A 13,941-nucleotide genomic window follows, 5' to 3' on the forward strand; every position below is an offset into this window, starting at 1 on the left:
TTCATTAGACTATATATTTTATTTTACTTTTTTTTCAAAATACAAATTTTAAATACAATTTCTATCTAAAATACATTTAAAAAGCAATTAAAAACACATTTAAGACATGCAAACATTAACAAATTCTGAAAGTGAAGAAGAGGGCATAAAAGTGATGGCTTAAGTCTTCCCAGAAATACATTTAAAACATCACTTTCACTTGTATTAAAGAATCTATTTGAGATAGTGAATTCCATAATTGACATAGTGCTGTTAGACTATCTTAATGCTGAGTTCACATAGCAGAGAATTAGATTATAAACCTGTATCTTTGATTATAACTCATAATGAGTTGGTGACCCAGATGACCTTGATTAAATAATATTATGCAGTAGCACTTAAGGATGCCTAGCATTTTACAGAATAAAACTCTGTAATATTAGAAGTGTACTAAACAAATATCCTAGAAAACCAATGATGTCGTGAAGCTTTTGTTGCCCAGTGGTTTTCCAGCCTCTATTTATACACAAAATACATTCCCAAGTCTTTCCTCAATACAGGCCTTCACGTGGCACCTTGTCACTGACCACCTATCTGCTGGTGGCATTGGGATGCAGAGGTTTGACTCTTGCTAGTCTGGAAAGGCCAAGCCTAAGACACTGAGTAGGTGATTTAACTGAAGCATACTTTGTAGAGTTGTTACTTGTTCCTGTTGCAGCTGAAAATAACATTAAAACAAAAAGGTTTAAGAAGACAGAGAAAAAAAATAATATAAATCTAATCTTTTCATAGCTTTCAAAGCAGAGCAAAAAAAAGGTATTCTAAAGGCACTGCAAGAAGAACTGAATAATACACCATGAAAGTACAAGAAAATCAGCATGTTCACGAGGAACGAATCCATTTGGGAGCCAAAGTAGCAGGCATTGCACACATTTTTAAGTAACCAGTAATGCATCAGACCAATAGCACCACGTGGCATTGGACAGGCACAGAAAAACTACTGGTAAAAGCCTACTGTAAAAGCAGACAATCACACAATGGAACATAATGCCAAGTGAGAAAAGAAAGGAGTCAAAGAGGAAAGAAATGTGTGCAGAAAAGGAATATGAAGGAAAATAAGGAGTCAGCAGCAGTATGCTTAAACATCCCAAAACATTAAAACTCCTAACTATTAATCTTACTAAAGCAGTTAAAGCACTCAAACACATTTCTAATATTATTTTAGAATACAAAACAACAAAGCACATACCAGAGCTAAAGAAAACTCTTAATGAACTAGAAAGGGACACAATACAATCTCTTGCTTACGATTTGATCTATGCTCTGCAGTCATTGTTCTGAAATACAGTTTATTTGTTTGCACGCTTTTAGGAGGCATTTCTAAAAACATAAGACAAGAAATCTATCTGTTACAAGCTTTAATGTACCTGGTGGTACCCATTTGGGTTTCTTGTTTGTTACAGGACTTGATGTATGTAGAGGCCTTCCAACTGGTTCTGAAAACGTGGACATCTTCTTTTGTGTTTGCTCAGATTTTACTTTCATTACTTTTGAAGGAGTAAATACAGATAAAAATAAAAGCTTGGAAAGACATTTTTACTGAGAAATCATTACACTGTATAAGATGATAGATCTCTTCACTGCAAGACCTCTCTGAACTGAGTGAAACAAATATGGATATTAATAGACAATCATGTCTTCCAACCAACAACATATATTTAAACAGTTACAGTTATTATACTCTGGAATTTCAACCCTGGTTTGTTAATAAGCACTGCAACTATTTCTTGTTAAAGATATTCCAGATCTGAATTGCTAAGAGGGAAGGTTCTTCTGTCATGTACATAAAGCAAACCATTCCTTATCACAATTAAAACTAAATGTAAACTAAATTATGTAAATTCATGCCTGAAATTGAAAGACATTATCAAGTCAGACAGGATTAACATGACAGTAAGAATTTTCCTATACTATTTAGGTAAAACCAAATTGTGTTAGCAATACAGAGAAAAATTCAAGTGTGAAGGACGTGAATATTTAATATTTTCTCCAAATAGTTTTTAGCACTAGCCTTGTTTGGCTGTCCTTGGATTACAGACTTACATGTGCAATGACATACAACAACTGCAAGAACAGGCTCTGAAATTGTACATATGTATTTAAGTCCTCATACCACTCAATATTATTCAGCCTTTTCTTAAATGCTGTTGTTTTTTTTTTAAAAAAAAAGAAATGAACTCTGTCTATTCAGTTTTGTCTGTTTTTATTGTAAGCAGGGTTTATTTATTTTAAAGCTTTTTTTCTTTCAGATTTTTTGTAATTTCCCTTAACTCTGTAGAGTCAGTTTGTCAGCCTAATTTATTATTTGCCACTGCAGGTCCCTTTTAAGATACTTGGTTTTTAAATAAGAAAAATGATTATGAATATCAAAACAAAAAAACATGAAATATTTCTTGTGAAATGTACAGATTAAAACAAAAGGAACCTTTATACTAAAAGAAGTTGTATTTCAAATTCATAGTAGAAGCTTACCAGTAGTATTATTCTCAGATTTAGGAGTCTTTTCTTTTCCAGTCTGCCTCTTTATTTCCTTTTTATTTCCTTTGATTTTCATCTTTTCCATAGCACAGTCTTCATCATTACCTTCACTATAATCTGAATCTTTTTCTGATTCCTCATCTACAGCAAGGAAAAAGGATCTCAACTCGTTAGAGGAAATAGAATTTACTGTTATGTCTAAAGTCTTCTAATCTCATGTTGAATGTAAAGAATCAGGGTATATTAAGAATATAGTAAAATATATATACGTGATGAAACGTGAAAGAAATAGCTGTCATAAAATATTCTGCATTTACAGATTTCTCTCCCTGTTTTTCAATATTCAACACTGGTATAAAATGCAATTAACAGTTTTTAATTATCAGTTAAAAAAAATGTGCTAGATGAAAAAGGTAAACTCTGTCACAGCCTCTGATTTTCACATAATTTTGTTCACAAATATTTGAAGAAGAAAAATATGTCAAATTTCAGCTGCAGGAAAGATTTTACACATTTATTATTTAAGTATTTTTTTTTTAAATGCACTAGCAAATCTTAGGAATAACTTCCAAGCAGGAATATCTGGACTATTCTCCAAATACTTTATTTAACTGATAATTTTTGAAATATTTTCCAGTAAGCCTTCTGTAATGGATAAGTCTGGATAAAGACACGTCAACTACTGGGGAATAAGAGGGAGAGAGAGCTACAGACATTCAGTAATTAGATCCTACCCGAATCATATTGACCTACAATCAGCTGCAGCAAGGTTTTTTGAGAGTTGATAATGGAAAGAAGGAAGCTACTTTGCTCTTTAATAAGCTTAGATAAAGCCAACACTGAAAGAACTGTGATGAAGAACATATGATACTTCTCTGCAATACAACTGCAAGAATGGACAGTAGCTCTTTCAAGAGACCATTTTTCCCCAGACAGCGTGGGTAGAAAAATGATTTTCTGACATACTGCAGCTTATACAGAGAAGTGGATGATTTCTGCCAGTTTAGGGAATGCATATCAATAAGCCCCAGTGTCTAGATTTAGTGTCCAAGTGCCGCTTCATATATCACTAGTATTAAAACAATTCAGTAAAGAGGAAGGAAAGATAAAAAGGTGGTATGTGTTTCAATGAACATATAACCTGAGGGTAAGTAATCACATTCAATACACATCTAAGCAGAGGGTGTTTACTGACAGCTTACCTGGTACAGTCACTGGTTCAGAGTAAGTAATGTGCTCTCTGTCACAACTGTCAATGGTCAGTAACTTCTGATGAGAGAAAGCTTCAAATGCTGCTGTCCTTTGCCTACAGCCATTCATAGGTATGTCATCATCTAGAACCTGACTGAGACCTAGAGAACAGAAGGTGGTCTAATTAATCCAAATTCCCAGTAACTGCTCAAAGAGAAGCAGGTATTTGAGTCTGGAGGCTCTGAATTCTTTTTTGTTTTTCTAAAGTACGCTATTAGAGAAGCATATTATCTGTACCTGTTTTTATCACATTCTCACTTTTTTAACTGATCAAACTGTACTTTCTGGTAGTAAAAGTGATCAGTGTTTATCTGTAATCAAACTAACTAAAGGACAGAAAGCCAAAATAAAATGAGAAACATGAAAAAGTTTCCAGTGGCACAGCAAATCTGATGCTTACAAGTTCCAGACACATTAAGAAATTGAGGATAAGCGCTGCTTCTTGTAAAAGCAAATAAACATCTAAAAACATTGTGTCTGCTGTTTCTTCCAGAAAATATTTAGTGGTCTGTAACTATTTCATTCACAGTAGGTTTTTTTTCCAATGCTAGGACTTTTAAATTCCTCAACATTTAACATATTTTAAAATATAGACACATTCTTTTTCCCCACATAATTGAAAAACAGGAAACACGAGAAAGAAAAATGAGAAAAATGTATTTAAATATGAATTTAAATGCTTTTTCTGAAAAGACGGAGTATGAAAACACCTAAAAGTTCACTGTCTACACTGCAGTTGGAAAAACAGGTCTCCTATCTCCTGATTCAATATTCTTATTGTTTTAGGTATCCAGAAAATAAAATTTTAAAAATACAGAATAACAATATTTGAAAATTACATTATAAAAATGCAAGTTATTAAGAAATGAAAATAAAATTTTTATCTCTCTCTAAACAACTTATTCAAAAGATCTTATAGAGAAGTTATTTTTCTCCTAGTAAAAGCTATTAACTTAAGAAGGCAGGTACCACCTAGAAATTCACATTTTCTTATCATGACATCTTGAATAAAACATGACTCTCAATCTATTTCTTTATAAAACAAGTCACGTTGAGTTCAGCACATATAAACAGAGTATTGCACTGAACTGTACAATAACCTTGTTCTTCTGAATTTTGCACTTCGTGGATATTTGCTGATTTTTCTTTGATGGACAAGGCCAAGGTAACGTTCAAATCCCTTTCACAGAAACTATCATCCAAGGATGTCCTGAAAAAAACAAACATTCAAAATGAAAGTATAACGAGACAAGAGTCACTAACCTATTTCTGACTTACTAAGATTTAAATATCAATATTTCTACAGAAATTAATATTTCAATATGTACTTTATCAAACATCATGTCACAAATTAGTTCCAGAAAAGATTTACAGAAAGTATCTACTGATATTTAAAGCACAATATATTTAAAAGTATTATTACAGGAGAAAACAAGACAAACATCATCCATCTCGACTTCCACTTCTATAAAATAATAGTCATAAAAATCGTATATGCACAAAAGACTGTCCCTGAAAACACAGTGTGCAGAGTGTTAAATGAAGATAAAGGGTAAAAAACAACAACACTTTCTCCTTTACAGCAGTACTTTCTTAACATTCTAATTCTTAAAATAACACTTTGAGTCTTCATTCTCAAATGCATAAAACGATAGGGAAAAAAAAGAAAAAATACTGTTTTGTAAGTCCAGGCTCCTATTACAAACGCAGTAAACCACATTTCAATTTTTCTTACTTTCCAATAGGTGACTCTTTTTGCAATGGAGTCGATTCTTTTCGTGGCTTTTGCTTCTTCTTTGTCTCCTGTTTTGGTTCCTTAGGCTGTGTTCTGGATTTTTTTGTTAAAGGTGCAGCTATGCATGCAAAGTCTTCATCTATGTAAGAGATATTAACAAGCTTTAATTAATTTTCCTTCAGTATATTCTTCTATGTGGTCAAAAAGAATTCACTCAACTCAATTTCATCATATACTGAAAATACAAAATACACAACCTTTCTGAAATTAAATCTGTTAATAAAGAGACAAGTGCAAATCTACTGTTCTTCAATGCAATTTAAATGAAAATATAACAAGACCTCTTATGCATCCGTGTTAAAGGCAATTTATATTAACAATATATGACTAATAGTTCAGTATTGAGTTTCTCAACAGCTGCAAGTTTCACCTTTTGAAATACTTAATAATCATGACTTACAAGAGATCTTCAAGATCATTTAATTTTTCCTTCCCCTTCCTATCACTTCAAAATGTTCAGTGGATACCAAAAACTGACAAATAGCACAGGGAAAAGAAAAAAAAAAAGTTAATCCAAATTCATAAAGGAAAATTATGCAATACCCATTAGGGCTTAGAAGGAGGACTGTCAAGACAACAAATAGACTGCAATCTATTTTTGTTATCCATAGAATTCAAAATTTAATTCATAAATCCTTATCCAAAATTCTTTAAGACACAGACCTCCATGAGAAACGTTAGATCTGTGCACAACCAACTAGATAAGTCCCTTTATATTCTGATATGCAGACTTGTGAAATGATCATAAGGAGGACATGGAACAAGTAACTCTCTCTGAAAACTGAGGCAGGCAGAGAAACAGATTTTCCTGCAATCAAAAGACACAGTGCATTCAACAGATCCCTGGCAAACTGTTGTTATGCTCTGGCTTACAGAAATCATATTCTTGTTGAATCAAGATTTTTAACAATGTGCTCAGTTTACATCCACTGAAAACATTAATAGCCTTGTCACTTAACTGAGTCACAAAAACGAAGACCACTCTGCTGATGCTTTAGGTTGTGGCATTCGTGCTTGGCATTTCAGTTATGTACAGAAATACATCACTTACCACCATCTTCAAAATCCCCAAATTCTGAATAGTTAACAATTTTCCTGTTCCTGTAGCAAAAGAATACAGTATTAAGCCTTTCATATTGAGAATCCTTACTAGCTAATTCTTGATTTGGTTTAAATCATGTATTTAAGGAGAAAAGCAATGTATGTCCAAATACACGTGTAACTTGTAACTATTGCAAACATGGTTACTAAGAGTTTATTATTTATTATTATATATACTATTGCAAACATGGCTACTAAGAGAATAGCTTGGTTGGAAGTGATAGTTCCAACCTCCCCTTCCAAGTGCAGGGACGCCCCCACTAGATCAGGCTGCACATTTAGCATACTTCAGCTTCTCTGTGTAACCTGTTTTACTGCCTCACCACCCTCATAGTGAAGAATTTCTTTCTAATATTCAACTAAACCTACCCTCATTAAGTTTAAAATTGTTTCTTCTTGTCCTTCTGAGAGTCCTTTTCCAGTTTTGTTGTAGGTTCCCTTTAGGTACTAGAAGGCTGCTATAGGGTCTTCTTGTCCTCAGGCTGAACAAGCCGAGCCCCCTGAAAATGCCTTACAGAGAGGTGCTCCAGACCCACTCATCTTCACGGCCCTCATCTGGACTTGCTTCAACAGCTCTTCATTCTTCTCCTGCTGGGAGCCCCAAGCATCAGCATGGTTTTCCAGACAGGCCCTCATGAGTGCAGAGCATAGGGGAACAATCACCTTCCTTGCCCTGCTAGCCACCCCTCTTTTGACCCAGCCCAGGTTACAGTTGGCCTTCTGGGCTGGAACTGCATACTGTTGACATGCGTTGGGTCTTTCACCAACAAACACTCCCAATCCTCCACAGCACTGCTCTCAATCCATTCATCTCCTTGCCTGAATAGCTCCTAAATAAGTGTTTTCATTGTTCTCCTTACAGAAGCACGGTATTCTTACACACACACACCTTCTCAGAGATTTATTCAATTCCTTGGTCACTTCCAGATGCTCAAGGTGTGTTTTCCATGCAGTTTTTACATGGTTTACCATGCCACACTGCTACCAGTGCAGGTGTTTCTGTACCCTGAGGGCCCTTTTGCATGAGGTTTACGACTGCCTCTCAGAGCCCACCTGAGGGCCACCACCTTCACGCACAAGCTCTCTGATGGACAGAAGGGCGGCTGCTGCCTACTTGTGTTACAGTTTGTTTGTTTTCCTACTGCAGGAAGAGCCCCGTGCTTTCAGCTGGAGAAGAAACGTCGCCAAACCGCCCACAAGCCTCGCTCTGCAGCCTCCCACAGAAAAGATCTCGCCTCCAAGAACAGGTCCAGCAGAACTGACAACGGGAGAGCGGGGTGGACGTCACGCAAGCGACGGGCAGATACGGCGCACCAGAGGCTTTCTAAGAAAAACCGCTCGGCACCGTTCGGCGCACACTCCCAACGCCTCCGCGCCCCGAGGAGCGGAAGGCACGGCGGCCACCGAACCGCGCAACACGCGGTCATGTCCCTCGTCCCGTCCGCGCGGCGCGACCGGACCCGACCCGAGCTACATCACGCACCTCCGCACCATCCTCGCCATCGCCGCGGCAGCCGGCGATGGCCGCGAAAGACGCGCGCCGTTGACGACACTGTTCCTCTCTTTTGATTCCAGCAGAATTGCACATTCGCCACAGAGAGGCGGAGCGGAGACAGCCGGTTCTACGGCGTCGAATCTGCGTTTCCGGATGAGAAGCTATTGAAGGGAAGGGAGGAGGTCCTGGCGTCGGCGCTTCCCGAACAGAAAAATCGAATACGTCGTCCGGAATCCAGGTGAGAGATGAGTGCGGTGGAAGTCACTCCTGCCTTTCGTACGAGGGCGCCGGCCCCAGCCCCTGTCAGCCCTGCACCGGTCGGCCAGCGCCCTTCGGCTTGGTGAGACCGCTCTGGAGCCGGTGCGGCGTTCGTCTGCTCTGTCGGCCGGGCCGCCCCTCCTGTGCCGTATCTCCGCAGCTGAGCCTTGCGGTCTCGTGACTGAACGAGCTTGCCTCGGAGCTGGGCGGGGGGCTTTGTTCTCCCGGGGAACACGTTACTGCAGAGCCTTCTTCTCTTCTGTCACCAACTTTGTTTCTGCGTTTTCAGTAACCGCAGCTACTGCTGCCTTTCCTCTGAGCCTGTTAACCTTGAGCCTGCAGTAGGTTTGAGGACACAAATGCAGACTGAGTGCGCTGTTGCATGGCGTTCGAAAACTTTTCACATCCTTTGTCTTCCCCTCTTAAAGTTAGTTTACTCGAGGAATGGTACAGAGATGTTTGTCGCTTTTGCATGTCTAAGTGGTGCTGTTCAGATCCCTCTCTGCAACTGGACATGTGCCGGCCTCAATTTAGTTTTGGTTGTCTTGGAATGTTCATTCATGTATGGAACTTATAGATAAAATACAGGATGATATATCTTTCAACTATGTGTTAAGTTTTCTACGGAATCAGTGAATGGTTTGGATTGAAAAGAGCCTTAAAGATCAGATACTTCCAACTGTTTGGACACCTCCCACTAAATCAGATTTCCTAAGGTGCCATCCAACCTGACCTTCAATACTTTAAGGAATTGAGCATCCATAGCTTCTCTGGGGAACCTGTTCCAGTGTCTCAACCTTCTATTTTAAAACTGTTACCCTTTGTCTTATCACTCCAGATAAAAAGTCCTTCCCCAGCTTATCTGTTAGCTCCCTTTAGGTACTGGATGGGTGCTGCAATGTCTTCCTGGAGTCCTCTGTTGTCCAGGCAAGAAAATAAAGAACTCTCAGCCTGTCTTCATAGGAAAGGTGATCCAGTTCACTGATCATTTCTGTGGCCTTCCTCTGGATTTGCTCTAACAGGTGTCTGTCTTTATTGTGCTGGGAGTCCCTGAATTGAATGCAGCATTCAAGGTGGAGTAAACAGTACTAAAGTCATTTGTTTAATTGATTCCTAGCATGTGGACTTGTTCATGACCCTATAGACTAATCCTATAAATTTTTCTGTGGAGAATAAACTTTTTCTTTTCTGCTTTTCTTCTCCTTGGACAGTGGCTTTTAGCACTGAGGAGGTTTCCATTAGAATAAGATGCCCAACATTGCAGGGTATGTTCAAAGAAGTGAACTGTAAATCTATGAAGGAGACCTTGTGGAGAGAAAAACCACCAAGACACAAGACAGCTCCCATTGTTCATTTTTGTCTTGTAGACAGTTCTCTTGCTTTTTTCTTTTTTCCTTTTTTTTTTTTTTTTTTTTTTTTTTCTTCTCATGGTTTCCTTTAAAAATAAATCCAATTTATCCTTAGGCAAGTTTCAAAAGAAGTAAGTAAGCTTCTTCCAGAAGTTGCTGCTGTCTTCCCCTCCCACAACTCTACCATCGGTAGAGAAGAGGCAATAAAATCCTAATGCTAATCCTAATGCTCCAAACTATTTCTGTTGTTGAGACATAGTTGTCTGCAGTTACAGTTTCTCAGTTAAAGATAGCTTTTTACGTGTTTTTCTTCTGTCGTTTCTGCCTTTTAGTCACAAGGTTTATACTGTAATTCTTGAAAGTAAGTACCATAATGCGCTCAATCCCAGTTTGGAATAACTCAGTGTTCTGGAAACTGGTGTTCAATTTACATCTTCTACCTGCGTGTTTGGAATCCAAAGCTGAAATGAACACCAATGAAAAATGCAGGATTAAAAGTTTTCTTGCTAGAAATTGTAAATAACGAAGACATTTGCATTTATTTATTTGTTTTATGAGAATATAATTATTGCTGTTTTCATTGCTACTGCAGGAAATGAACTCAAGAAAATGAAGCCTAATAGAGGAAAGGCCTGTGCTGGAGAGAGAGACTATGTATACACACTCAATGCTGGAAATCAACATTTTGTGCTTACAGTGCCTCTCAAATTTCCCGTGCAAGAGAATATTAGTCATTTGCATGGGCGTCTAATGCTTCTGCACAATCTGCCATGCTTTGTAGAAAATGGTAATAACTTTTATTTTAAATTCATGTCAAGTATCAGTGTCCATGAATGTTTTACAAGATACTTTAAGAAACAAGTACTGAAAAAAAAGTCGTGTTTTTTTTTTTTTTAATTAAAAACAAGAACAGCAAAACATTTATGAATATGGCTGTCAGTACGAGCAAGTATGGTGCCCAAATGAAAGCTTTTCAGAAAAACCTTTGTATCCTACTTGATTACTAATACTCCACTGACGTGGTTTTGTTGATGTTCTCTTCTTGTTATAAAAGACCTGAAGCAATCTCTTAATAAGTTTATAGAAGATGAAACTATAAAGGGTTATGATAGAGAAGCTGAAATGGCTCTGGAAGCTGTGAAGTCAGGAGAAGTAGACATAAACCAGCTGGCAGATACTTGGGCTAAAGCTTATAAAGAGGTAAGATTAATATTCAGAACTTGTTTTGTAAGTGTATGTGCATGTATACGCAGATAATCACTTTTGCAAAGGTGCAAAATTACACAAATTCATTTTTACTGATCAATTCTTGTAATTTTTCCCTTTTATTCTGAAGTGATCATGCAAGTTCTTTATCAGGTTTTTCCTGAATTTATGTCATTGCTGGCAAAAATTTAGTTGAGCTATAAAATCAAAATAGAAAGGTGAAACAGATATTTACAGTCAAACAGAAGTGGATGTATGGGTTACAGTGCATTAGAACCAAATCAGAAGATGGTAAATTGCAAAAATATGAACGAGGACTCCAAAGGAGGAGGTATGTGGTTTTCAGCTCATTTTCTGAGTTCATATGAATATTGTACTCTTAGTTATTTGTTTTGTGTTTAAACTTCAAAAAAGAGGAATGCAGAGGAATTGGAGGAGTCCTAGTGGAGAGAAAAAAGTATGACAGAAACTGCAGCTATTGTGGAAAAGTTTGAGGGCCTAACTTGTCGTGGAAGAGTGAAGAATATTGCAGGAAAATGCCGGAATGTATGTCCGTTATAAAGAAAATTGGCAAAACAAAATGTTTGCCTTAATGAACATCAACAAAATGAAATTAGCCGAACATTTAAGAAGGATTTTTTTTACTGGGGAGCATAGGAGTGTGATGAAACAATGAGTTTACCCTCTTTTCTCTGAAGAAATGAATAGGTTAGGCAGACTATTCAAAATCTTGTCTCTGTGCGAGGATTAGAATTATTATTATTCTTATTGTCTTTTGATATTCCTTAATTTCTTATTCCATATATTGGCTACATTTGTCAGGTTAAACTGGTATATAAAAATATACGGAGTGTTTCAGTGTAGAAGAGCTTGCTGAATTGACATGTTTGGGTCATTCGTTATTCAGTAAAAATTGCTTTTCTGAAATCATTGTTGATCGCATTCTAATTATATCAACAATTGGTTCTCCTTTGTAATAAAGCATTTTTCTTTTCATAGCCAATGTTTTGAACCCAATCTAAAATTCATCAAATGATGAAATATTGTACAGATATTATTTTAAGGTACTATAAAAAAAAAAAAAGTGCTAAATTTTCTTCTTTGCAATGGGTTGGTGGCTGAAAATTGATCATCCCTCTCTGTAATCAAAATGCTTCTGCTGTTGGTTGCTTTCAAAAAGAGAGTATATGGGAAGAGAGAAAATAATAATAGTTAAGCCAGAGTATAGATGACTTAAATTAGGAAAGAGATAGTTAATGTATGTTGAAGGATGTACATCAGAATGAATGTCCAGTTGGTTTTGTGCCACCATTATAAGACATCTTTATTTTAAATCATTTGGAACCCTTAAGGATGTATCTTTTATAATTTTTAGACAACGTTAGAGTATGCAAAACCTGAAGAAAACAGCTGGGATGAAGATTTTGCAGATGTTTATCATGATCTGATACATTCTCCAGCTTCTGAGACACTGTTAAACCTGGAACACAATTATTTTGTTAGCATCTCAGAATTAATAAGTGAAAGAGATGTGGAATTGAAAAAACTACAGGAAAGGTATTATTTTTATTTTATTTTATTGTTATGCCAAATATGGGTGTACACCACCAGATTTATGTTTCTGTCTTTAAGTATGTAATAAATACTTAGCCTATATTACTAGGGTCAGCTATCTTCCATTCTACTTGGTCACTGAGAATTAGAAAAGGTCATCTGAGTAATACAAGGTTTGATGGTGTTGATTCCCATTTGTTCTATTATAAGCACTTAGGATGTCTGGTAAACGAAGTATAAGTATGTACCGTGCTTTGCCCTTATTGTAATTTAAATGAGAAATTGGAAGTTCCACCAGATGAAAGAAGGAGGAATGGAACTGAATGAACTTCAATTCAGAAACTCTAGAAAGTATGTGAGTGTGTGTGGGATCCCGACTTCCCTAAGATTGTAAAGTTGCATGTGGCTGCTTTGCCCACAAGGGGGAGAATATGCACTGCGGGATAAGTGCTAGATACAAATGCTGGCAATGCTTGTGAAATACCAAAATATTCGAAATAGTATGTTTTAGCATTGTAAGCAGCACTATTTTTGTTTTTAAGCTCCTTTTATATGATGTATAGCTATTTATGTAGCTTTTTTGTTTATTTTTAATGTACCTCGAGAATAAAGCTTACATATCTCTAATTTGTGGGTGAAAATCTCCAGAAATGTGTGTAAGCTTTTTTTTTTTTTTTTTTTTTTTTTTTTTGTGGATTCTTAGACTGTCTTGACTATTTATAAAGAAGAGAGACCACTTAGAGAGACCACTTAGTGTTAATAGCAGTAATTGCACGCAGCTCAACTATGAGTGCAGGTAACCTGTTTACACAGGAGATGGTTTGGAATTCGTGACCATCAACTTAAGTTTGCTATAGTAAATCTATTTATTTCTGAAGACTAGGGTGAATACAAAAGACAAAGTGAAGCCAGGAAATTTGGAAGATGAGGGAGAGATGAGGTATTTGGATGAACAGCTGATAGCAGGATCATGCTCATTAGCTCCAGTGCCCATTTTTGAATACAGCAAGAGCTGGGAACTTATCTGGGTGTTAAAAATAAGTGTGTTTAGCCTACTTCCTGGTGGTTACATGTTTTCATCATTTGTATTTGTGAGGGAGCAATGCAAAAAGGGTTGAGAAATTTTATTTCAAAACAATAGTTATGTCTGCATTATAGTAGCTAGCTGGGAAATTTTACATATTCTGGACTGTCCAATTAATTTTTATTTGGAAAAAAAAAAAAAAACAACCAACAAATCAAAACATGATAGCTGTTTTAAATTGAAAATATGTATGCTCCTAACCTAAAGTTTGAGTTTTTTTCTTTTATGTCCAGTGACTTTTCCATTATTCTTGGATAAAATAGTTAACTGAAAAGAGTTAACTAAATAGAGAACTACCCCCCTAAAATTGTTAGAATTAAGTGTCTGACTC

General features: G+C 36.6%; 2 protein-coding genes across 4 annotated transcripts in view; one reads left to right on the forward strand and one right to left on the reverse strand.

Annotated features, from left to right (window-relative positions):
* Positions 1–8,307, reverse strand: RAD51AP1 (RAD51 associated protein 1). Of its 2 annotated transcripts, XM_048933900.1 has the most exons (8): positions 8,148–8,291; positions 6,615–6,664; positions 5,504–5,642; positions 4,869–4,978; positions 3,720–3,869; positions 2,512–2,658; positions 1,407–1,526; positions 1–697 (listed from the first exon to the last, which is right to left on the reverse strand). In XM_048933900.1, exons 1-8 carry the CDS (start codon positions 8,165–8,167, stop codon positions 570–572), a joined length of 864 nt encoding a protein of 287 aa, XP_048789857.1. In that variant the 5' UTR covers positions 8,168–8,291; the 3' UTR covers positions 1–569. The 2 variants fall into 2 exon arrangements, with proteins under 2 accessions (XP_048789857.1, XP_048789858.1); XM_048933901.1 differs by lacking the exons at positions 1–697; positions 1,407–1,526 and adding an exon at positions 704–1,359 and having other exon boundaries at positions 8,148–8,307.
* Positions 8,285–13,941, forward strand: part of C1H12orf4 (chromosome 1 C12orf4 homolog) — a 26,298-nt gene continuing 20,641 nt past the window's right edge. For both annotated transcript variants that reach the window (XM_048933890.1, XM_048933891.1), the window contains exons 1-4: positions 8,285–8,397; positions 10,359–10,553; positions 10,821–10,966; positions 12,348–12,529. In XM_048933890.1, coding sequence (XP_048789847.1) covers positions 10,376–10,553; positions 10,821–10,966; positions 12,348–12,529 — 506 coding nt within the window. In that variant the 5' untranslated portion in view covers positions 8,285–8,397; positions 10,359–10,375. The remainder of the gene's footprint in view (positions 8,398–10,358; positions 10,554–10,820; positions 10,967–12,347; positions 12,530–13,941) is intronic.

This window comes from Lagopus muta, chromosome 1, assembly GCF_023343835.1.
Source record: "Lagopus muta isolate bLagMut1 chromosome 1, bLagMut1 primary, whole genome shotgun sequence".
NCBI lineage: Eukaryota > Metazoa > Chordata > Aves > Galliformes > Phasianidae > Lagopus > Lagopus muta.

Coding starts and splice junctions, on each gene's coding strand:
- RAD51AP1 (XM_048933900.1), bottom strand. CDS start 8,167: ATGGCGAGGATGGTGCGGAG. Junction 3,870..4,868: donor GCAAAATTCAGAAGAACAAG/GTTATTGTACAG, acceptor TCTGTTCTCTAG/GTCTCAGTCAGGTTCTAGAT. Junction 698..1,406: donor ACCCAAATGGGTACCACCAG/GTACATTAAAGC, acceptor TGTTATTTTCAG/CTGCAACAGGAACAAGTAAC.